The 24,736-nt window shown below is 58.3% G+C and overlaps 6 protein-coding genes across 6 annotated transcripts; all 6 read right to left on the reverse strand.

Annotated features, from left to right (window-relative positions):
- Positions 1-323: 323 nt before the first annotated feature.
- LDBPK_311720 (hypothetical protein, conserved) lies at positions 324-2,357 on the reverse strand (the record flags this gene model as incomplete). Its single annotated transcript, XM_003863215.1, has 1 exon — positions 324-2,357. One exon carries the CDS (start codon positions 2,355-2,357, stop codon positions 324-326), a length of 2,034 nt encoding a protein of 677 aa, XP_003863263.1.
- A 946-nt stretch (positions 2,358-3,303) lies between these two features.
- LDBPK_311730 (hypothetical protein, conserved) lies at positions 3,304-5,433 on the reverse strand (the record flags this gene model as incomplete). The annotated part of the gene is made up of 1 exon (XM_003863216.1): positions 3,304-5,433. The coding sequence occupies one exon, from the start codon at positions 5,431-5,433 to the stop codon at positions 3,304-3,306; it is 2,130 nt and encodes a 709-aa protein (XP_003863264.1).
- A 1,224-nt stretch (positions 5,434-6,657) lies between these two features.
- On the reverse strand, positions 6,658-10,254 carry LDBPK_311740 (hypothetical protein, conserved; the record flags this gene model as incomplete). The annotated part of the gene is made up of 1 exon (XM_003863217.1): positions 6,658-10,254. The coding sequence occupies one exon, from the start codon at positions 10,252-10,254 to the stop codon at positions 6,658-6,660; it is 3,597 nt and encodes a 1,198-aa protein (XP_003863265.1).
- Positions 10,255-14,061: 3,807 nt separating this feature from the next.
- LDBPK_311750 (hypothetical protein, conserved) lies at positions 14,062-15,210 on the reverse strand (the record flags this gene model as incomplete). Its single annotated transcript, XM_003863218.1, has 1 exon — positions 14,062-15,210. The coding sequence occupies one exon, from the start codon at positions 15,208-15,210 to the stop codon at positions 14,062-14,064; it is 1,149 nt and encodes a 382-aa protein (XP_003863266.1).
- A 2,349-nt stretch (positions 15,211-17,559) lies between these two features.
- On the reverse strand, positions 17,560-18,810 carry LDBPK_311760 (hypothetical protein, conserved; the record flags this gene model as incomplete). The annotated part of the gene is made up of 1 exon (XM_003863219.1): positions 17,560-18,810. The coding sequence occupies one exon, from the start codon at positions 18,808-18,810 to the stop codon at positions 17,560-17,562; it is 1,251 nt and encodes a 416-aa protein (XP_003863267.1).
- Positions 18,811-23,116: 4,306 nt separating this feature from the next.
- LDBPK_311770 (nucleosome assembly protein-like protein) lies at positions 23,117-24,328 on the reverse strand (the record flags this gene model as incomplete). Its single annotated transcript, XM_003863220.1, has 1 exon — positions 23,117-24,328. One exon carries the CDS (start codon positions 24,326-24,328, stop codon positions 23,117-23,119), a length of 1,212 nt encoding a protein of 403 aa, XP_003863268.1.
- Positions 24,329-24,736: the final 408 nt, after the last annotated feature.

Here is a 24,736-nt window from a genome sequence, read left to right on the forward strand (position 1 = left end):
GAGGAGATGGAGGGCCGTGAGAAAGAGGCGCTGAAAAGCGATCGCGTAGCTTTTTGGGCGGGCGAGAAGACAAAGACTCCGCTTGCCTCTGTCCTGCGCTGCAGTCACATAGAGGGCGTCGTACACCTGACATGGCCACGCACAGCATAAAAGTGCAGACGTGTGCTCTTTGCGTGTCTTTCCCCGTTTCCTTTTCAGTTTCTCTGCCGACCCCTGAGAACACATGTGAGTAGGTTACCGTGCCGGCGACGTGTGGTGAGTAAAGGAGGTGCGCTTCATCCACGGCCACAGGTAAAGGCGCACACTCACCAACACCAGGTGGCTCATTCCAGAGAGGGTACGTGCCCACCTATTCTGTTTTCGTCGAAGACACGCACCTGCTTCGCGTCCATGGCACTTTGGAGGGCACGAACCTCCGATCGTGGACGCCCCGCCCTGTGCATCATCTTCAAGAGCTTGTTCAGGAGGAGTCCGTTTCCCTTGACACCGTAGTGCTGCATCTCAGCAATCACAAACGTGAGTTCCGTGTAGTCCTGGGTCTGCAGCATCACCTCTGCCATGATAGAGAAGGTGACAAGGGAGGGCGCCAAGCCGGTGGCAGATCGAGAAGTGGCACTGATGCGCCAGGGACGCGGTGCCTTGCCAGCGCCGCCGCCCCGCTCGTGGTCGCCGTCGCCACTGACGCGCAGAGGATTCGACGGAGCGAAGAAGAGAGAGCGGTAAAAGGCAAAGACGCTTGCGGGGTCGCGGGAGTGCCGTGCTGCCTGGAGGACAGCGTTAACGAGGTAGGTAGTCATCGAAACGTTTTGCATGGTAGTCACTACCGCCATTGCGTCCGTGTAATGGCCACAGCGCACAAGCCCCGTGAGGAGGCGAGCATACATGCCAGGTGATGCTTGCCGCTCTTGCCTTGTCTGGTAGTCTGTTACGCGGGCCACGGCGAGGTGCATCACGTCGCACGCTTCGCAGATGGCGATGTATGAATTCACGGTGTACTCCGTTGGGGTCAGGTGAAAACGATCCGCATCCATCATGAGAGAGTGAGCCTTGGCTTCGACCAGTATAAGGCCGGTGCACCGCGCGCGATGACGTCCGTGCGTGGTAGGAGTGCCACTAGCGTCTGCGGTGGTGTGCGACCGCGCCGTCGCGAGGGAGACGGAGGCATGCTCCAGCAGGCCCATCACGTACTGGAGAATGCGTGGTGTCGGGTCGGTGCCGCTATCCACGAGATAGCGGTACATCTCCCATACTTTCTCCATGCCGTGGGGACTCAGGACGGTGCTGGAGGCTGCCGAGGGCGTGGTAAGCTCGGCAGGCAGTGCCCCGCCACTGCCCCAAAGCGAGCCTTCCTGCCCGCAGCAGTTCTCCCACCCGGCACCGCCGCTGACAAGCTGTGCGCTGGAGCCCAGAGACGCCTTGCCGGGCTGTCCCGCTCCACCGCCTCGCCTCACACCAACGCTGTAGAGCGTGTGGAAGATGTCCTCGTAGGTGTCGGCGCGCAGCCGCAGATGCCTTTCAATCACTTCGTCGTGAAGGCCGTAGATGGTTTGGCACTTCTCGATGGGGCTGCGGTGGGACTGAAGGCAGGCAACCATCCGCTGGAGCATGTCGTGGTACTGCTTCTGCCGCGCCTTCCAGATGAGCTCGCGCTGGACGTCATTCAGCCGCACCTGCCGGCGGCGGGAGTCGACATGTACGACCAGTGCGGGGTCGTAGCCGTCGCGTTCAATGCTGCGCGTTTCTTCAGCGCGGAGGTCAGTTGCTGCACGGCGCTGATCGTCTGACTGATAAGCCGAGTTCGGATCTTCGATGGCACCGTGTGTGCCGGTGTGCCTCGGCATAACACGCTTGCGCAATGTGGAGACGTAAGGCGAGTTACGCTTCTCCAGGTAGCGCAACACCGTTGCAGAAGACACGACAGGGTCTTTCTCATGTGATTGTCTTCGAATGTGCCGTGTACGCGGAGACGAAGACGAAGACGCCACCCGCGAGCGTGCGGCGCTTGCCGTCTCCCTATCAGAAAGCCCTGGAGCGCTTTCATGCACGACACTCGTGATGCTGTCGTCGTGATATGAGGCCACGGGTGACGGGGGAGCCTGCTGGGCTAGTCGCTCTTCTCTGTCACGCGTATATACTGGGACCTTAGCACTCCTGGACAGCTTCGACTGGAGCTGGCGTTGCGGTTCACGATCTGCCCCGTCAGGGCTACGGTGCTGTCTAGGGTTGAAATCGGATCTGAGAGGGCTAGAGGATCGGGTGTACGCAGGCCGGCTGACCTGCCGGAGAGCATAGAGGGAAGGGCCGCACAGCTGCGCCAGCGCACTGCATCGCCAGACGCGGAAGTGGCTCCGGTGCATTTCCCGTTGCCGTGCGCCTGAAGTAAAAGCGATTCACCAGTCTTCTGTGCTCAGGGTGTTTGCGGACTCCTTCAGTCGAAGGAGTGATGCGGAGGAAGAAGAAGAGCGGCCGTGGAAAAGATGCCAAGGAGAAGAGCATAAAGGAGGGCGGGGGTGACGGAGGTAAGCGGGGGCGCACTCATGAGCTGCAAACGCGTACGAGGGAGACACGGGAGAAGGAGATCGGCGCATGTGCACTGCGGATGACGTGCAGGTCTACGAAAGATAACAGCGTGCGGTGCCACCAGGAGCACAGACGCGTGTTTTCGTCTAATGAGCCAAGGTGGTGGAGGTGGAGGAGGAGGAGGGGGGGGCCGAGGGTGAGGGGTGGGAACGGGGCCAAGAGTGGGAAGTGAGGGGCAGAGGGGGAATCGAAAGGCACACTCGCGGTACCGTCTTCTGAGAACATGCAGGTGATTTCTTGATCAGAAAACACTGGCACAAACACATGCGCCGAGCTTAGGAAGAAAGACGCAGCGCTCAAACCCCTCCCCTCAAATAACCCAAAGAAAGAGTGACGACGTAACTCATCGGCAGGGGATTCACAGTTTCGTGCAATACGACCAGCAAAACAAGAGAAGACAGCGAACAGGTGGACACCAAGAAGGGTCATGCCCCTCGTTCACCGACAGATTTGTGGTTGCGCAGGCAGGGAGCGCCTCAGTGGGGATCAGTGCGGTAAAGGCGCGACAATACCAACATGGACACAAAAGAAGCAGCTTCGGTGAGCCACGGCTCTGTGACCCATCTATGCGCTGCTCGGTATATAAAGCACGCATACACGTATAAACGCTCTGGCGCGTAGGTGGAGCTTCCTTCTCCACCGGCAGCCCTCAGCCAAACACTTCTCGTGGTTTTCCCATCAGAGAGAAAGAAAAGACACTCAGAGCAAGCAGCACAGAGAGCTTTACGGTGCCGTATGTCTGCTTGCCGCCAGTGCTGCCTCGTAGGCGGACCTGTTCACCAAGCGAAGCCATAGCACCGAGTTGGGCGGTGGTCCGGCTGACGAGAAGCACATCTGCCACCCATACACCCACCCGAACACCAAGCCCAGTCGAAGATAGTTCTCAAGACTGCTGGCGATGTAGAAGAGCTCTCCGGAAGGCGACTTGGCGGAGGTGGTTGTTGTCGTGCTGCCTTCTCGACCGTCTTTGCACTTCTGTGCCGCAGACGAGGGTGAAGAGGGCAGAGAAAGGGCACGGCTGTCGACGTCTTCCCTCTTTACATAGCCCCACACCGACGCGATAGTGTCTGCGGCCGCTGCACCGTCTCTGGCGCCCCTTCCTGCTGCTGCCACAAGGTACACATCACACGCGCAAAATTCACCGAGAGAAGCCGTTTGGTTGCGCCACATAGACGGGCGCCGTCGCTCTGTCAGGGCTGACCTCTGCTGTATGGTGAAGAAGGTCAGCGACGAAAGTGAGTGTGACACGTCTGCCGACGCCGCCTGCACCTTACTCGCCTCAGCACGGCTCTGCAGCTGCGCCAGAGACGCGCCTCTACAGTCCCGCAGGAACACCTCCGGTAGCGGAAAGGGGTGCATCACACTCTCACGCAGCATCCTGTCGCGGCGGAACGGCGTCACACACTTCCAGCGACACAGCGCCGGCAACACGTAAAAGCTGAGCGGCACGCTGCCGAGGCGCGATGCCGCTCCAGAGAGCGTCGTTGGAAGGCGCGGCGACGCTTCGCGTGGCGACGAGGGACAGCTGGCCGCCACTGGCATGACCATCGGCAGTCCTGCGGTGACAAAGAGCGATGTCCAGCAGTCTGCGAAGCCGAGGTAGGCGAGGTAGCGCTGCGTCTCCAGCGACAGACAGGAGGCAAGAAGCCCGTCTTTGTCGGATTCAACACTGCGCTTGCGCAACCACCGCTGCAGCGACGCTAGACGGTACTCGAAGGGGCTTCGGCTTAGTTTCGAGCGGGGCGCCTGCGATGCGGCAAAGTGAGCCTCCGCGGACAGGTCTTGGCACATGCAGCAGTCGAAGCGGTTGGTGGTGACGCCGAGCTTCGGCTTCTGCGCCAAGAAGGGCAGCTCTCGCCCATCGACGTCAATGCGATGGTGACGCTGAGGGGTGTTTGGGTCGCTGTGGCGTGGGCTCGTGAGAGAGGAGGTGTTGCCCTTCAGCGAGCCTCCTGGTGCAGAGCTGTCCTGCTGGTCCACCGTGAGGCTCACACGAGGAGAAGCCGCCGCAGACTTCGGCTTTCCGTCGCCCGTCGCTGCTTCATTCGCCCTCCCCTCCGCTGCGGCTGCGGTCGGCTTGTCCTTCTTTTTGTGGGAGGGGTGCTTGGTCTTCTCTTCCAGCTCCTTGAACACCTCCAGCTGTTTGATCTCCGTCTCTGTGTCCAAGTACCAGTGGAGGGACCACCCGAGGTCCTCGACAAGCCGGTGCTGGAGAGCGTGATGCAAATCGTAGAGGGCGCACGGCACAGACGTGGCGGTGGAGCTCAGAGGCAGAGATGAGGTACAGTTGGCACGAGTGCGGCTGGCTCTTTCACGGACACCTGGCGAAATTAATACGCGCGGTGAGCGAGAAGTGCCAGAGGATAGGACGGGGCTGGAGGTCAGTGGGGTGTGGGACGAAATCAATGCCCCAATGCCGACCGCGGTGAGAGGCACTGGCTTGTAGGTGCGCGCCGTTCCTTTGCGCTTCAGAGGTAACTTCCTCCTCGAGGACCTTTTTGTGCTGGTGCCAAGCTGCGACACAGAGGTGTTCGGGGGCACGACCACGAGTGTTGAGCCGCGTGAGGCCACCGTGGCGCGAGACCGTGTGCCAGGAGACGACCGTGTACTGCACTCGCCGTTCGCAGAAGCAGACGTTGGCTTGCTGGTCGACGTGGGGCTCGTCGTCTCAAAGCGGCTGGTGGCCGGCGCTGCCACGGGGTTTGACCGCAGCGTTGCCGGAGTAGGGGGCAGGGCTGACATTGTGCTGCCGGCGCACGGGTTCGACGGTGGCGCAGGCGTGGACACAACGAGGCGGCGGCGGCGTCCCTCTAGAGAAGACGCCGCCGTCGCCGAGGAGGACTCGATTTGCATGATCACGGGGAGGTCACCTGATGGCCGCAGAAATACCGGAGAGGCTGGATGTAAGAAATACACAGAGAGGGAGAGAGACGAACGAGTTAGGTGAGGATCTTAAGAAGTGTGACGTTATTATACAGTTGTGAGCGGAGAAGGAAGGAGGCGCTGTGAAGCGAAGATCAAGCGGCAAGTCTGTGGCGGGAATGTAGCGCTGCAGCGGGAGGCGGACATGAACGGGTGTGCTTTTGTGTAGTTCGCGGCAAACATGCAGAGAAAACGACACGGCGAGACGGAGAACGAGTTGCGCATGTCGGGGACGGCGCATGCGCTCAAGACACAGGCACACAGACTCATGCAGACAAGCGTACTGCAGACAGCTTGCTCACAGCATGCAAGAGGCATGCTAGAAAAGCGAACTGCAGCCGTGAGCAGGAAAGAGCGTTCTTTGCTTGTCTTCACAAGGGACATCAGCGACCGGAGGCGCACGCCTATAGGTGCCTGACGGCACAGACGGACACTCGAGGAGCGGACGATACCGTACTCACAATGACGTGCATTTTCTACACCAGCTCGTAGATCGAAAGTGGCGCATGGAACAGAACAAGAAGCGGACACAGGATGCGTTCACAGGAATCCCTCCGGAAAAAAATCGATGTGTGACCAAACCGAGAGTAACAGCAGCAACAAGGTACACTGCTCGTGGCAACACATTCCTCAGTAGATACAGAGAGAGAGGAACGACACAGACACATCATTAAGCGGGGCACACACACACACACGCACATACACATGTATATACGAGATGAGAAAGCAGTAAGAGGAGGGGGAGGGGGAGGGGGAGAGTCGGAGCCATGACGGGAGACAACAGCAAACAAGTGGCACGCTAGGTGGCACAGCTCACACCCACACAGGCAGGGACGCAGACACCGGAACAATCAAGCAAAGGAAGCAGAGCACACAAAGAACAAATCAATACACCCAGCGAGTAACACGACATACACACACATGTATACATATATATGTGTCTGGAGAGGGTGAAATAACGAAGGGAACGAGAGAAAGTGCACACTATGGCCCCGGAACCGGTCACTCGCGGCGTGTGTGTGCAATCTCTCAAAAGAAGAAACAGAACATGAAACATGAAGAGGCGCCTACCTGAGGAGGAGAGTGCGAGTTTAGACACTCATCATCCCTCCCAACCTAAAATGACTTGCGCTGCATGCATGTCTCACGATCGCCCTATGCACGGAACACGTACACGTTCGAGTCCTTGCATGAACGCGCCATGAAGTCCTGACCGATGAGCCCTTCGATCTCTTGCTTGAAGTTACGCACCGTAACATCAAACGCCTTTGCGTTCTTCTCGCGTACCGTGTTGTACAGTTCGTCGTGCTTGATGCGCTGCACATGCTTCATAATCTGCATGATGGAGGTCTTGATCATGTTACGCCGCTTCGTGATGGTAGCGTCCTCATCCACAGTGCCAGCGGCCACGCGGCGGCGTTCGGCGTTGGGCCAGTACGTGAACTCACCATGCGGGCGGCTAGGCGGCCGAGTATAGTCGTAGTTGAGGGCAATGTGTACCCCACCGGACGGAGCTGCCTCACCCGCACCATCGCTGCTACTGCTGATGCGAACCAGTAGCTTGTCGCGGTCGAGACACAGCCTCAGAACAGCAGCGATGCGCCGCTCATCCATGCCAGCTCGTTTTGCTAGCGTCTTCAACTCCACCCCGGCCCGGCCATACGCGGCAATCGCGAGGAAGAGTCGCTGCAGCAAGAGCGTGCCGTGAATGGTCGTCACACGGCCGCCTTCTTTGGGGTAAGACACGGTGAAGCTCGTGTACGCGTGGTCGTTCCAGTCCCACCGCAAGATGCGGTTCGAGTGCTTCTCGTTGTACGCGTGCTCCACCTTTTGAAGGTGCACAAGAGCGTCATTCGGAAAGGGTAACGTTGCTGTTTCTGACAGGGCCATGGAGAGTGCCTGCCCGGCCCGGGCGACCAGCTCTGCCGCAGACGTTGGAAAAGCAGCGGGGGCGGCACCGCTCTCACTTGCTTGACAGGAAGTTGCCGCTGATGCCGCTTCTTTGTTTCCCCATACACGCCAGTCGAGAATGGTGGTGGCGAGCCTGATGCCTTTGGTCGGCGCCTCGCCCACCCCCACAGAGCCCTTTGAGGCGAGGTCGAAGAGCTCGCTCTGCGCGGAGTAACTCATATGGAGCTCGCGGACAGGCTTGAGCAGGGATGCATCGCCGAGCCACGTGGCGAGAAATTGCTCTGCCTCTTGCTCATGACGCTTCTTGTTGCTCTCCAGCTCGGCATCGGAAATGACATCGGGGGCCGGCCGAGTCAGAAGACGCTCCCGTACCGTGATGGTGTAGCGGTTGATAAAGAGGTCGCGGTTCTTGATGCACCGCACCATGCGGAGAGCGCTGTGCAACTCTTCCTTTGATGTGCAAACCACGGCATCCTGCTCCGCCGCGCTGGGGGGCGGGCCACGGGCGGGTGCAGCTGCAGCGCCTGTGTTCACCGGGCGAGGCGCGAGTTCCTTTAGCGCTGGCTGCGGCGGTGGGTTTGGCCACTTCGCACCAATCGTTCGTACCGGTGCCCCCCGTAGGGCAACCGATCGCAGCCCCCTGCCGCGCTGGCTTGCGCTCTCGGCTCGGAGCAAGTACACATGCACACTCTGCAGTAAGGGATCGGTGAGCATATCGGCGTACTGACCGGGCCACCTCGCCCTCATCACATTTTGCACGGTGTCGTAGAAGAGATACTTGCAGTCCCCGAACAGGGTAGTGTCGTACCTGGCACGCTCGGCGGTGGCGCTGACGTCTGCAGCGATGCCAAAGGTCGACGCGGCGGCAACCGAAGGCAGTGTCTTAGCACCGATCGCAAAAACATCGTCGAAGGCAGACAGGTGCAGCTCAAGGGAGGGCTCCGTTACAGCGTTCCAGATGCGCTCGACACGGCGCAGGTACTGCAGTACCGCCGTGCTCAGTCTGGACACAGAGTCGTCCGTCTCGACAGCGGTGACCACCCTGGTAGCGCAGCTGTGTTTGCAGTCGTTCTCGACCTGATCTAGAGCGTTGGCGATCACATCGTGTAGCACCTCGCCCAGCACACTCGTAAAGCAGCCCTCACCGAGATTAAACTCCCGCATGATTTGGTCGCCCACATCCAGAGAGGCCCATCTCTGCATGCGGGACCCCGCCGGAAAAGAGAGGCCCTGCAGCCACGTCGCCAGCGTGAGAAGCGCAGCACAGACTTTCTGCTCAGAGGGGTAAAGCAAAAGCCCAGCGTCGTAACCGTCTATGGTGGACGTGCGACCCGGTCCTGCCACAGCGCTCCCATCGGAAGCCCTAGTGGAGGTCTCGGCTCCGATCGCGCCGCCACTGGTGCCATAGCCTCTGACGCCAGATGGAAGCGCTGAGAACAGCGCAGAGAGCAGCGGATGCAGCGCTTCGCGCACCATGGCGTTCAGCACCGTCGATCCATGCGGAAACGCGCCCGTCAGCTTTGGAACATGATAGATGACCTGCCGCTTGGCTTGTGCGGCCGAGTCCGGAGGCGTCTTCACGTCCCAGCAGAAGAGCTGCACCAACATGAGTGAGATACCCCAGTCACTCATCTCGTTGCGCTCCACAAACTTCGCTGTAGATTCCACGAACGTGGGGTAGTCGACTAGAAGCTGCTTTAGCACTGGGTTGCAGCGCGCAAGGGGGCCGACGGCGGCCTCAGAAGCTGCTACGTCCTTCCGCACACCTTGCGCGTGCTCGAGCAGCTCCAGCGTTTTGCTTGGGGGGAAGCGTGCTAGACAGGCGTTCTTGACGTGCCCAAGAACGAGTGCGTCGAGGGTCGCGCGCACCTCCAGGCTTGCGGCGGCGCTGCTGTCCCTCTTCGATTCGACCTCCGCTACGAGGGAGGCAATGCAGTGAATCGAGTGGTCGAGGTGCTGCTCGCTGATGGTGGCCTCGCGTTGCGGGGACTGCTGAAGATCTAGCGCGCCAAGAAAGAGCAGGACAGATCGGAAGAGCCACAGTGGCGTCCGAAGCGACTCGAGGAAGTCTTCGCCGAGCGTCAAGATCGCAAGGGCGTTGCGGCGCCCATCCGGGGTGGTCACCATGGCTGAGGATGGCATGAGACGTGTGTGCGATGAAATGTGGGAGAGAAGGCCCTGCACCACCTTAAGTGCGAGCACCATCTCACGGCAGCATCGAACAATGCCGATGAAGTACGGGCTTGTGGTCAGCATGGGCGTAATGACGGTGCGGGCTGCCTCTACACATCGCGACACGAGGTCGACTCCGTCCATCCCGGGCAACTTAAGTTCTTGTACACACGCATCCTCCTGTGCGGTAATGTTCAGCTCGGCAAACAGCTTGTCCATGCGCTCCTGAAAGTAAACGACAATGCCGCGAACCCACTCACGCGCCAAGGCGCGCCCGCCATCGTGGCCGAGGCTCACCGCCGCCGCTGCGCGATCTGCTTGTTGGAACGTGATCGACCAAGAGAGAATACGGTTGATGACGGCGCGTGTGTTGCGGATGTTCTGCCCGCTGCGCACCACCATCTCGCCGTTCATCTCACGCAGCATCGTTTGCCACTTGGCCGCGATCCCGGGTGGGTTCGATCGCATCCGTGCCACTGATGGGGAACCAGCGGAAGGAACAAAGAAGTCCCGGAGCGGGATTCGGCCATGATCATCTAGCCTGTAGAGGAAAGAGGAGCTCACGTTGTTGCTCTCGGAACTGCGCTTGGGTAGTAGCTTGTCATAGATGCTATCTAGCTTCTCGAGCTCTGCCAGCTCCTCTTCGGTGAAATCGGTGCCGAAGCCCATTGTCGCCGTTGGCTCAGGTGTGGGTGTGTGAGCGAGTTTTGTGAGAGAGAGAGGTGGGGGTGGCGGGGTGTGTCGCTGACACAGAAGGGGCAACAGCACACTGTGGTTTCACTGAGGCCGCTGTTCTGCAGTGAAGCACTCACCACTGAAAAAGAGAAGGGTGCGTGCCTGTATGCGTGCGAAGAGGCAAGGACAAGGAGAACCACAACGGCAGAGGCGGCCGTACTATATGAGGGAAAAAAGAGGGAAAAGGGAGGAGGAGACCAGGCTATGATACGGGCGTGACCTGGCGAAGGAGCTCTGAGCTAACAGCCCGCGAGTGCCCACCTCGGCGCCTCACGAGCGAGAACAAGGACTAGTGTGCAAGAATTAGGGGCGAGTCAGGGTGTGACAGGCGAGAGCCAGAGGAGGAGAGAAAGAGCGAGGTAAGAGACTGGAGCGGCTGACGAGGCAGCAGAGGAAAGACAGGGGGCATGGCCTAGCGCAAGGCGATGAGGAAGGGGGATGGGAGGGGGGTCGAGGAGGGGGTGAATGAAGGCGTGAATTGAAACTTTAGCGAGGATGCGGTCATCTGTGACAGTGGATGTGCGTCGCTATTCAGATGTTGATGCATCTGTGCATGTGTGCTCTATCGGGAGTGACGAGGGGAAAGAGACAGGAGCCGCATTTACATGCACTGTGGTCTTGAAACGGTGATGTGGGGTAGAGCATGCCACAAGAGTGGCAACGCTTCTCTAGCACACACTTGCTTCTTCTACTCCCTCCATTCCGCCTCGCACCCCTTCCCCCCAGGGCAAGACTGCAGGGGTCACTGGGCCGACCGCCCCGCCCCCTCACCGAGCGCCATGCCGGTTGATCAAAGAAAAATAGGAAGGAAAGGACACTCAGAAGAGGAGCCGAGTGAGCCTTCGTTCCATGCTGTTATGAAGTTCGCGAGGCGCACGGATCGAGATCATGCCACGAAAGAGAGTGGGAGATAGAGTTGAACCGGGAAACAAAGCATTCGCACGTCTCACTCCCTCGCCCGCTCTCTCTGTGTTTGTGTGTGTGTGTGCAGGTATGCACGGAGTCCAAACTCTTTCAAGTCAGCGCTCCCTCCTTGAAAGGTGCCCCGCTGCCCCTTCGGCTTCACCACAAGGGTAAGGAACGATAAGGGGCAGCGAAGGAGAGGGGGTGCGACACACAGTGGAGGTGAAGTAAGAGACTACAAACGAAACGAATCACAGCGCGTCACAGGAAGCCACTACGCACAACCACGGAAACGCCTACGCAGACAGACACCCACAAAAGACACGAGTAAAGAAAGTGAAACAAAACAAAACACGAGAACGTGCCAGTTCGATTACGCTTCAGCAGAGACGCAGAGGTGTGTGTGTCTCACGCCTGGGGCTATCATCATTAGGGAAAGGCCAGGGAGCCAGCGACAGAGAAGGTGGTTAAGGCGATCACCTCAGTGAGGCTAAGGAGGTTATATAGATGTAATAAGTGCTATAGAGGCTAATGCCCCATAAGAGGGGAGAGGGCGACACTCACTCACGTACACATGTACACACACACACGTGGGAGGAGAACGCACCTTCCATTTATGCACACATCGTCTCTGGCATGCACAAACACCTCGTCCGCACGCAGACACGCCTGTTCGACATCATGCCAAAGCCTGATCAACAAGAAAGAGAGCTAGCTACGGCTAGAGAGAGAGAGAGAGACAGAGGGATCCGACGCCAGGACAATCAAAATGCAACAGAGGCACTAAAACTGGTGAGCGTGCGTGTGTGTGAGGGGTGTGGGTGTGTTTCGACAGAAAAGAAGTAAGGGACGGGAAGACCCAACGGCGGCACGCACATCAGCACCGTGTCTCCGTCGACTTCCGCATCAGCTTGTCTTCCCCCTTTCCTACCCCCATCTCTTTGCATGCGGCTAAGTGTGCGTCTCGCGCATTAGGAAGAGGGGAGAAGCAGGAAAGGAGAAGCGGGTTAGCACCGGCCCTATCCATAAAATCCATCGGCGCAGGTTGACAGTAAAGTGAGAAGACACACACATACACATACACATGCACATACACATGCACATGCACACACATGCACATACACATACACACACACATGCACACACATGCACACACATACAGATACACAGATACACAGCGGATGGGAGCAAGGCGAGAGCCGATGCAGCCTTTCACGCTTGTCTTTGGCACGAAAGGTCGAGAAAAAAGAGATACCATTGTACCGAGATGCTGCACGAAAACTTGTGACTCCACTTACGCTTGCATGGGAGTGTGTGTGTGTGTGTGTGCAGGATAGCTTCAGATGTGTGTCCGGGGGGGGTGAGGTGGGGGGGGGAGATGGGCGTAGTAAGTGAGACTATCGTCGACCAGGCACGTACATTTGCATGAATCTAGGAAGTGTTGCTGTGGGGTGAAGGCATAGATACGTTTTGTTTACGCCTGGCCTTGCTCACAGACACACGACTGCACGCACTTGCCTCACTGCGCCTCTTGCGTGCGAGGGGAGAGGTAGGACAGAGGACGGCACCACCGATCACTTACGCATTTCAAGAGAACACACACACACGAGAAAGTAGGCAATATACAGTGACACGTTGTCACACCAACGTTGGCGCAGGGGCGGACGTGCGCGCGTGCGTGCGAGGGGGGGGAGGGGAAGAGCAGCTAGTGCGCTTGGATGTGGTGTCGGTGGCTGGCGTTGAGTAGAAAAAAAGACAAAAGGGGGGAGAGAGGGAAGTCCAGCACCAAAAAGCGGCTCTTGTTAACCTGACCCGACCGCTTTCCTGCCTGGCTTTCCGCACTTCTCTCATTCTCTCATGGGCACTTGGGTTTCCAATCTCACGTTTTTCGGGCTTTCGAACGCGACATCGACGAGCCATAAAAGCGAAGATAGCGGTGGGCGACAAGCGAGGGTGAGCCTTCGTTGGATGCTGCTGGGAGAGGGAGGCGCCGGCAAACCGTGCAGCCGAAGGGAGCGAGACGACGCCATACAAAGGAGAAGCGCCCTGGTGGATTTGCATATCCTGTGAAGAAGCACCAACACGAGTTGGAGGTGGGGAAGAGAAGGGAGGAGGAGGGGCTGCTGGGTGGCAGCGGTGGCGGTGAGGCAATAGAAAAGGGGTGGCACTAAACGAAAAAAGACAAAAACAGAGAAAACCATGCAAGACAAGCAGCACAGCGAGCGAGCAACGCGACGAGAAAGGCCGAAGTGTATCCGTGGATGCGCTATCGTGGTGAACAGCGGCAAAAGGGTGAGGAAAGCCATTTTGCGTTTGTGAATCACTGACTATCCCTACTCACGGGAGCTGGGCTCGTATTTATCTGGCGTTGGCGCTCTCGCTGATTGTGGTCCGCCTCGGCGTTTGCACACCGGTGATACGGGCTGCGGTGACCACATGGCTCCCGCCAAGCATGGAGTTTGCAGAGGAGCAGTGCTGCAGCGCATGCCCCTGATGCGGGTGCTACTGGTTATTCAGACTTCTGAAGGCTACTGCGCGTGCGGGGGGGGTCACTGGCGAGACGGTTGTGGCTGCAGCGGTCATGGATGGCTGAGAGGCGGCGAGCGTCGACAGCGTGAGCGATGCAGCCTGGGTGGTGGGAAAGAAGTACGGGCACGATCCGCTCTGGCGGCTGTTACTCAGCCCCCGCCCCAGACCTTCTATGAGGCCCCCAAAGGAGAATTGCCGTTGTGCAATGCTTGCGGGTTTGCTTCTGTTCTTGTCTGCACGAGGGATCGAGGTTGCCATGGCGGGAGAGTCCACTGGCAAATCCGAACGCTCGCGTCGGCGGCCGGCTCTTCAGAAGGGAGCCACCTCGAAACTGCGGTTTTTCTTCTTTCCGGATGCAGGGGACTTCGGTAGGCCCGTGTTTTCTCTCTGATAAACGGTCGATTCCTGCGGAGACAGACCGTCGAAGGCAGACTTTTTGTCGCGACGAGACCGGTTTCCGCGAAGCGACGTCAGCGGGGTGAGGAAGCGCCACAGCGGCGACCCCGGGGTGCCACCACCGTTCACCACCTGAATGCGCAGAAGGGCGTCGTTTGCGGGGTTATGTTCGTAATCAGCGCCCTGGCCGTACACTTCTTCAGCGGTCTTGCGATACTTGCGTCGCTTCTCGCGGCGTAGCTCTTGCAGAAGAGCCAGCTCGCGGCTCTCGCGGAGCCGCTGCTCTTGGAGAAGCACGGCCGCCGTACGCGCGTCTATCTCGCGTTCCCCCGCCGCCACATTGGTGCTCGCGGGGCCATCGCCCTGTTGCGGCTGCGGCTGTCCGGGCGCTGGCGCGGCGCTTTGCAGCGGCGTCGGTGGTGCCGTCTCGCCACCGCCTCTGCCAAGTCGCGCCTCCTCATTCGCCTGCCGGCTGAGGAACGGTGTCACACTCGCTGGCGTTGTATCTTCGTCGTTGAGGTAGAAATCGCTGTCGTCCTCGCTGGTCGTGTGGCGCTGTATCTCCTGCCCATCAAGCAGCATCTGCATCACATCCGGACCTGCGTCGGCATTCTGCGGCCGCCCGTTCGCAAGAAGCTCATGGAGCGGCATGCGGGCAATTCTCCGCGCCTCTTCATCGAGACGGCTGTTCTCCTGCTCGTCTGCTAGTTCAATCTCGAGATTCTGTCGCACCGAGTTAACACCACGGCGGCTGCGTAGCGTTCGTCTGGCGCTGACTTCTGGCCGATTTGGGAGTTGAAATGCAAGTGATACTCCCTCTAGCGCCTCGCCACGCTCAATCAGCAGCAGAACGACGTCGCGAAGGCGCCGTTCACGCCACTGCTCCTGCTCCTGCCGTTGCCTCTGCCGCACCAGCTCCACGCGCTGCTCCCTTTCGCGTTCGAAGCTGCGTGTGCGAGAGTCATTCGTGTAAACCCCGAAAAAGACAAGGGCGACAGCAAACAACACGAATAAAGCAAGGGTGACACCTACACCGAGGGCGACAGAGGTTTCAGATGCCATATGAGCTGCTGAACCTGCGGCTCAGGCCACGCCGCTTAGGTGCTTCGCTAGAGCTCAAAACGTGTGCGCACAGGTCTCCACTTTCGTTGTGCCAGTAGCACACGCCGCCTGAATGTGTCCGTGCGACTTGAGAGGGCGGCGATACCACTACAGCAGAAAAAAGAATGCACGACAATTTTCAAACGGGCTCACACGCTCAACCACGCACACGGGGCGCGTGCGCTTGAAAGCGTGTGCGCAGCAAGAGGACCAACCACAACCACTACAAAAAAGGGAGGAGGGGGTGGTGGTGATGGGACGAATGAGGCGACAGGCCAAACACCACACTGCACTCCGCTTAAATCGATGGGGGACAAGTCGTATACCCTCGTGCTGGTCTTTGCAAAATTACCATTGGCCAACCATGTATGGGACACAATGACTACTTGTGCACGCACGCACACGAAGGAAACAAACAAACATACACAAAAAAGGCCACTGGTACCACAACAGTAACAAAACAAAAGTGCAAATGAAAAGATACGCACACAACAAATATATATCGATAGATATATCTGTACGTATACTAGACGCGCAAGACCCCAAGAGGAATGCAGGAAGAGAGCGAACGACAAACAAGCAAGTGACAAGCAAGAAGACGAAAAAACCAGAAGCAAGTCCAGCTAGCAGTTCGGACCACCACAAAAACCCAATAGCCAGCGGCGCACAAGGTGACAGACACCACCGCCCCAAAGAAAGTGCACAATCGGGCACACGCCGACACACATACACAGCGATGAAGTGAGCCGAAATGCGCGGCGGGCGCACACCGCCAGAGCGCACTTTCCCTTTTTTTGGTTATTAATGATGAAGTTGTTTTTCTCGCTTGAACGAGACTTTGTGATAATATCAGTAGGGACAGCGAAAGAGCGAGCGAGAGGAGAAGAAGCAGCAGCTATCGAGGAAGACGACGACAAGAGATGAAGTGGGCTAGTGAGAGGAGGCGAGGGGCGGCCCAGGAATACGTACAGACAGGGAGATACACCACCTTCGTAAACAACAACAAAAACAACAGGCTTTATGTAGAAGCACAACAACAAGAGACAAAAGAGAGCCTGTGGTGTCTGTGTGTGCTTGCCTCGCTTCTTCGTTCACATCCCACGTGATGACTCGAAAGCGCCCAAGAAGGAGGACACACGCGGAGAGTATCCTCGGACAGGGTGCGGATGGGGTGGGGAGAGTGAGATGGATAGATATCTGCAGTTGATTTCGGGTAGCAGGGAAAATCACGAGCGTGTACAGATGCGAAGAGAGAAGTCAGATATACGTATTGGCGTTGGCAAGGGCTAAAAGCAAAAAAGAAAAACTCACACTGAGGTGGGGAGGAGAGGAATCGACTGCTGCACAATCCTGCAGACACGCACGCTGGGTAGACACACACACACACACACACCGTCACGCAAAGAAGAAATCTGCACCCTTGCTTGCTCGCAGTACGAAAGAGATGGGCAGAGAAAGATGAATCAAGTGGAAAGGGTTTAGTGAACAGACGCAGAAGCCGATGATATATAAGCTGTTCTGCACCACGCGCGCCCGTATATATATATATATATATATGTATATATGCGAGTATGCGAGTATCAGCGCAGACAGGGGAGGAGGTGCCGCAGGGGTCGAATGCGGATGTGGCACGAAATGCCGCGCAGACTTATATTGCTCTATGTGGACGTAGACGCAGCGAGAGGGGAAGGAAAAGGAGAGAAAGGAGGTCGCCTTTCTTCGTACGCGTGGACTTCGACCGTGTATATGTGTGTGTGCGGATATCGCCACCTTTGGAGGGGGAGTAGCCTTGTCGGATCCGTGACACAACTGGGCGCGTGCGGAGGAGGGAGGGAGGGAGGAAGTGGGCGGATGGGGGAGGCGATGTCAGATGAGCGGAAAGGAGGTGATGAAGAAGTGGTGAGCAGATAGCGAGGAGCTTGCTGCACGTCTGTACAGGCGCATGTGGCCCATGCTGGGCTACTGCGCTGACAGAGAAACGCACGCTGGCGGCGCAGAGAGAGAGAGAGGGAGCACCACCGGCGCAAAAAACCGGATAACGTCTTCTGTCAGGATGGCGAGGTTCAGTCGTAGAGAGCATTTGGGGCTTTCTCGTGGAGTCGGCGGCATAGCCATGCCGTATACTATTGAGCTGCAGACAGCGAGGTGACGGCAGCAGCAAGTAGTGGACCACACCAGCTCTGTTCACACAAGCGAACGATAACGGGGGGGGGCACCAAAAGTTGGGGCTTGTTTTGCATGTCGTTCACTTTTCTCTCTGTGTGTGTGCGTGATGATATGACTCTCCCTCCCATTAAATAGGTAAGACGGCTACTCTGTATGCACAGGAGCAGTTCGTGGAACATCTCGCTGCCGCCGTCGCTCTCGAACAGCTCCAGTGCTCATCGATGCTCCGCCGGAGCCTTGCTCAGCATTCTTGACCGCCTCCTGTAGCAGAGCACGCTCGCTGCGCAGATAGTCCAACCGGTGTACGCGCTGAGACACCATTGCGTATTGAAGAGGTAAAGGCGAGGACGCTGATGATGGGCCAGCGGCTCTTGTCAGTCCCGCCGCAGCCCCAGCTCCGGCCTGACTCCCGCCTTTGTCTACCACGACTTCCAGAGCGTCCAGCACAGCGTTGGAGAGTACGTGGTATCCGTGCAGCTCCATCCAGGCCAAGAAGTTCCACACGTCGTGGAAGGATGCCACAGCCTGCGTAGGGGTATTCGGCTTTGAAAGAGACGACGCCACACTGGCGCCTCGCTGCGCTGCCTTCAGGAGGAGTACAAGCAGGTGGTGAGCATCCGCTGGCGATGGCGCAAAGGCTTTAGAGCGTCTACTGGTCTCCTCCTCGGCTGGTGACGGCGGTGCGGTAGAGACATCGACGAGGGAGTCCTCAGCAGATGGCGGTGCGTACACGCCGCCTTCTTCGGCGCAAAAAACCAAAATGTCCTTGGCGCGCTGCAGCCGTGTGGATGGTGCCGAGGACGCAGGGGCGGTCTTGGCGATTTCGGCGATGGCGTGTCGAAGTGCGGCTGTGCACGAGGAAGGCAAGGAGGTGGCACAGACGCCTGCACAGCTCAGTGCGCACACAGCCGGCTCATTGTACCTGTTGAGCTGCACACCACGCAGCACCGCACTAAGGTGGTGAGGCTTCCAGGTACCGGCGCGGAAGGCGGCGGTCAGCATATCTTTCCAGTCCTGATCGCGAGGGAGGGTGAGAACGAGGCACAAAAAGAGATCCGTTTTCGCTTTCCGTTCTGCATCTTCCGGGGTCAGCTGAGGACGGTAGATGTCCATCTTCAGGTCGTCATCGTCGTCTTCACCTGCCGCACTGCCGACCGTGACCTCGGCCGCAGGAGTTGTAGGAGGGAGAAGGCAGCCATCGTCACTGCTGAGTTGACGGTGCAGTGCGAGAAGCGGCACGCATGCCTGCTGCGTAATCAAGGAAACGCGGACAGCTCGCAGAGCCGGATATGGTGCTGAAGGGCGGTGAGGGAAGAGACTTAAGGTTGCTGGAAAGAGCCGAGGATGCGAGTGTTGGCCCGATGAGCCCCGCGCACGGAGAGAAGTCGCCCTCATGAATCCTCGCCTCTGTGTATGTGTGTGTGGCTGCGAGCGCAGCAAGCGGCGGGACGCACTCCAGTTGTCGGTGTAACACGGACATGCGAAAAAGTGTGATAGGAGGAGAGGTTCACGTACCCATGGCTCAAAGGAGGCAAAGACGAGGAAGAGAGCGGAAAGACAGAGAGTCGCCACTGAGATGAAGTCGATTGCCGGGGAGGTGGAGGGGGGTGCTTGTCTGAAGTGCTTTCAGATACACCCTCACATACAACGCGATGCAGTACAGGTCTTGGAGCTAACCACAGATTATGCCTCACACCCGTCATCGCGTTCACGGCTTAAATCAAAGAATCCCCCCAAAAGCTAAGGTGCGCGCGTTCACACGCAAGCCAACACCGACGTGCGGGCGCATACCCCTCTCCCCGTTACGAACTGCGCTCTCTCTCCTCACGGCTCACACTCCAAGCCCTCGTTCACGGTGAGAGCCGGCGACGTGGGGTGAGAGAAGAAAAAGAGAGCTACAGACACACACACACACACACACACACGCATGTGGGCGCCAGAGCCGAGTCCGGCCTTGTCCTCGTCTTATTCTGCAGCGCTCCGGCAGGCTCTCACCTCCTTGAGAGACTGAGGGAAAATACGAAAGCAAGGGCAGAGCCGCCATGAAACGAGAGCTGTCGACAAGCCACGCCCTTCACAGCGGCCCGCCGACACGCACACACGCACTGCAGCGCACGCACATGGTGGTAGTGCGACACCACGCAGTCGACCGTCTTCAAGTTCTTCACTGTCGTAAATGAAGTGCGTGTGAATTCCGCATCCGATGCAAGAGAAAGAGAGGGGAAGGGCGGGAATCACCACTGCTCGGTTGAACAGCGAGTCATCCGCCTCGGAGAAGAAAGCAGAAATCACAAAATCTGAGATAAAAAATTTGCACCAGAGGAGCACCCGCCCCCAAATTTCATCATCGACGTGCGACAAGAGGCCTCGCTCCCCAATGTGCCCAGTTCTCTGTCGCAGTGCGTCAGCCATACACTACTCCACACGGCCCTGTCACAGGCCCCCATCGTCTGGTGCGAAGCAGCCATAGACACACGCGGTACAGCAGTGCGCCGACTCAGTTACCTGATAGCACGGCCTCTGACCCCAAATTCTGCTCACTCACCCGCCTCCCAGCCGCTTCTATTATGCCCGTAGCCACCCCTGGTGCATCCCCCTCCCGGTGGCCCAGGCTCCCCACCAGTGGGCAGCGAGGGGCGGCTGAGGTACGCTGGCGTCACGCTGACACCCTGCCCATCACATGGGTGGCGCAAACGTGTCCACTGTCGAAGATCTCTCCCACACAACGCCATCCGCGGCCTCACTGCCGGCATCAGTGGGGGCATGCGTTGCCCTGACCCCCCTCTGCGTAGGTAGGCGCCTGACCCTCTCGCCACCAGAAGCGGTGCAGCATCGGCAGGGGATGGAGGGGCGGCTCGGCCCCCTCCCCCACACAAATGCACAGAGTGGGTGTGCACTGGACCCTGAGATGCCACGCACTGAGAGGGGTGCGTCCCCCTCCGTCCTCAGGGCAGCACACGCGAGGGCGGGGGGAGTGGAAGAGGAAATCAAGACGCACGTGCACTGAAAAAGAAAAGTAAAGCGAGCAACAGGAGAACGGAGGGGGTGGGAGAGAGGGATCGGCCCACCAGACACGAAGGAGCGGCGGGGTGAGAGCAGACGAGATGGCACCAGTGGTCCAACACGGATCTTGGCGACGAGAGAGGAAGATAGAATCAAGTAAAGACATGAAGAGATAAAGCAAGGTGGGTAGTGGTGGTGGTGCACAGCAGTCTGCGGTGTACATCGGGGACGGCACACAGCACCACAAACAGACACGACGGTTCAAGAGTCGGCGGTGTGTCCGAGAGAGAGACATGTACGGAGGGGTCGAAAAACATGGCGGGGTAGCCAGGGGACCAGAAAAGCGAGACATGCAGGGCAATTACGGAAGGGGTCGCGGTGGTGATTTCAAAAGCAGGTGCGAGTCAGGCGCACTGAGGACAGGAACGGAAAAGAAAGAAAACAGCCAAGAAGAAGAGAGGAAGCGTGTAGTTGAGCGAGAGTGCAAGTGACCTCCCTCCGCCAAAAAAGGTACCGGGGTAGCAGCAAATGCATACATGCATATAAATAAATAAATATATATATATATATAAACTTATGTGAAAGGCATAAGGCAAGGAGAAAATATCTTTCACCTAATTTTCGGCGCACAAACGCTTACACGCCTTGGATGCCGCTGACGCTGAGGCACTACATCTACCCGGCGGTCTTGCGACAAACACCGCCGCATCAGTGCCATTGCCGATGTATGCAGCACCGGCACACTGCTCATCACCGCTGTTGTTGCCTCTCGCGGTATCACTTAGTGAGCTGTGTGCTGGGAGGGGCACTGTGTGGACTTTGTGCGGTGCTGCGTAGGCGGCACAGCTATCCGTCATATCGAATTGATTCCGCGAGCACGAGACGTTCGGAATCCAGTGGTGGCCGACCGGCGCTCTTGGCCGAACTATCGCGTGGCCCACAATATCTCCAGCGCCGTCTGCAGAGAAAGTTCGACTGCTCTGTTGCATAGGCAATTGGGGTTGGACCTTCTCTAGTGAGCAGGCTGAGGGGCGGCTCTATCTGCATGATGCGCTGACTATGTTACGAGGGATGCCTTTGATATCGGCGTAGCACCGCAAATCAACACGGGTCGAAGAGGTATGAGAGACACGTGAACACCAGCACAATGCCGCAGATCATGATGTGGACGGTGGCCCAGGCGGGGAGGCCACGATACGTAGCGCGCGGAGAGAACGTTGGGTAGGGGCTCGATCGTGGGCTGGTGAAGGTGGTGGAGCCGGTAGGCTCAAGATAGCTCACCTCCACCACTGCAGCGAGCGCCGCAACAGACACGTCCTTGACTATCATGGCGACCGACTCTTTACGCCGGTGCCGGTCTGCTTTGGTATGCGCGTGTCTCTCTGTGCAGGCGCACGACAGACAATCCAGCTCAGCACAGTTGGTGGGACAAACGATACGGAACGAGCACAAAGTCCCCCCCCCCCGGAAATAAGAAAAGGAACACCGAAGTCAACGGGGGATCCGAAGGGAGGGTAGGGGGAGGGACGGCGCACGCGCGAAAAAAAAACGAAAGGTGTTGGAACACCAACATACTGTACATCCCGCACCACTGCACACTTTACGGTATCGTCCGGACACACACACACACACATACACTCAGAGTGAGAGAGACACGAAGGTCTCGGAGTTGGAGGTGGCCGGAGCTGGACGCAAATGGGTGGGGCTGTCGAAGAGAGGGGGACCGGGGAGAGTTGTGTACCCGCCAAGCGCACTCAGACAGATGTATGCCTAGCAGTGAAAGAAAACCTGCAAGGAGATACAGGACGAGACGCGCGCGTATGTGCACACATCCGGCTGTGCAGGAGCATGTGTGAGGGGTGCTGTGACTGTTGAGATGACAAGGCGGTGCATCGACCGTGGTGAGCACACGAGAGCCGCACTACCACAGAGGATGTGTGTCTGTGCCGCTGTAACGCGCAGACCCGTTCAGCTATGCTTCGGGTCCTGCAAGAGTCCAGTAAGGGCGAGAGAGGGATAGAGGGAAGCATGCAGGGCGGGAGAGAAAAGGAGGTGGAAGAGAGAAAAATGGAGAGGCGCAGATAAGAAGATAGAAGGTCTCGAGCCCAGATCTAAGTCGGTGAGGATATAGCGAGCATAATGATCATCGGAGACGGATATGAAGGTAGCGCGGAGGGCGGAGGAGTGGGGAGGGCTTTACCTCTTCACAGATTGGTGCCGCGAGTTTTCCGATAGCGGAGAGGGAGAGAGAGGAGGCAGCAAGGAGTCGTTGCTGCTGCCATAGTCTCGCGAATACCTGTCGATTGCTTGGCCAAACACAGCTCCGCGCTTGCTCGTATGGAGGGCCTGAGTGAGAAAGAGGAGACGGCCTGCGCGGACATGTACACGAGAGAGAGAGGCAGGGGAGGAAGAGGGGGGGGGATACGAGCAACACGGAAAGCTGCCACGTCACCCAGGCCACGTCTTCGGGGTTTATCTCACGTGAGCGCGCACTCACGAGCGTGCTTATATGCGTGCGTGTGTGCGTGTGTGTGTGTGGCGCAGGGGTTTAGTTAAGAAAACACTGCTTGGCGCTTCACATCTTCGTGATCGCACTGTGCCTTTAAGAAAAAGAGAAGCGAGGGTGTCATCATGAGGTTGGGGAGGGAAAGGAGGGGGGGGCAAGGGAAGGCCTGAGCACTATGCCCCTCTTGATTCGCTACTGCTGCTTGCACTCCTGCTGCGGAGGCTGCTGACCTACAGCACCACCACGCCCGCCGCGGCCACCAGGCGTAGCACCGCCGCCGCGCTGGCGGACGATGTTGCGGAAGTTCGATGCGCCAGCTGGCGCCTCGTCCTCGTCCTCGTCCTCTTTATCGCTGTCGCTCTCCTCGTCCTCCTCGTCCTCACTGTTTCCAAAGCCGTACTGCTCGCGGAGCTCCTTGCCGGTCTCCACCACAGCTTCGCCAGTGTAGTAGAAGATGGCGCGCGGCACCACCGCCTGCGTCAGCGCCGTCCCGACCTCGACGTCCATCTCCATCTCTTGCTCGAGGAAGTCCTCATCGTCGCCATCCTCGTCATCATCATCGTCCGGGTTGGGCGGGGAGAAGAAGTTGAAGAAGGACTCGCACGGCTCTTCGCGCTCCACGACACGCATCTGGCCGGTCTTCTTGTTGCGCTGCTTCTTCTGCTTGACTGTCACGGTCAGGTTCTTCTTCGAGGACTTCCAGTTGATGTCGCAGCCAACTACATCTGTGATGCGCGGCTCGCCGTGGTCCTCGTCGTACTCGGTGTGGTACTCCTTCGTGAGCGTTTCATTTGTGAAGTACTCGTTGGGGGAGAAGTGGAAGACGAGACGGTCGCCCTTCTCCGGGTCACCCTCGACAAACCCGCGCTCGATGTCAGTAAGGTGCATGAGGGCGTCACGGTCCTTCTCCGTAATCATGCTGTTCACAGCCTCCGAGTTGCTCATGGCAGTCAGCCAAAACGCCGGGATGCCGCCGGACGGGCTCGCCGCCGCCTTTACCAGTGCGCTGTTCTGCTTCTCATCCACCGGATCAACAAACTTCACACCCTTTTTCGCGGGCGCAGCATCCTCCTTCTTATCCGGCTCGGTCGGCGCCGCCGTGCGACCAATGCGCTGCATCTCCTCCTCCGTGATGTCGCGTGCACCCGTGACTATTTCCTTGCGAACAGCGAAGAGCTTCTGGTTCTCTGCGGCGCACTCGTTGGCCAGCGCCGCAATCTCGGCACGCAGGCGCTGGCGCACCTCGTAGTACTCCTTCAGTAGACCCTGCAGCGCGTACACGCGGCGGCGCTCCGCAACTGTCATCTCCGTCATGACGGCAACCATGTCCACCTCACTGCTGCTCGCCTCCGAGGCATCACTGCCGGTGCGCGCTATCGGGTCCACGTGCACCTGAGATGGCATCGTTACCGGTGCTGAGGTGATGGGTAGGAGGCTTGGGTAGTCAAGGAAAAGGGAAAGCTGAAGCGCACAGATAAGCGATGCTGAACGGGTAGGACGAAGGAAAAAATCAAGAGAAGAAAAACAGAGCTGCAGACGAGAGAGAGAGGGGGGGCCGCACGCACACGGACGCAGTGGGAGGGGAGGTTCAAGAGAATGGAGAGAGGTGAGCGGGTGAGAATGGTGGTGGTGGTGTTGGGGGGACAGATACGATGAGGGACATAGGCAAACCAGCTTTGTGCTGTGCGTGCAAGCAAAAGGGTATGCGGGGACGATTCAAACTGCGCTACCACTCCACCGGCGGTTGCGCATGTCCCACCAGTATGCATCGGGAGGCCTTTTCGGGTGGCTCGGCATGTCTCGCACCGACGG

Source organism: Leishmania donovani, chromosome 31 (assembly GCF_000227135.1).
Source record: "Leishmania donovani BPK282A1 complete genome, chromosome 31".
NCBI lineage: Eukaryota > Euglenozoa > Kinetoplastea > Trypanosomatida > Trypanosomatidae > Leishmania > Leishmania donovani.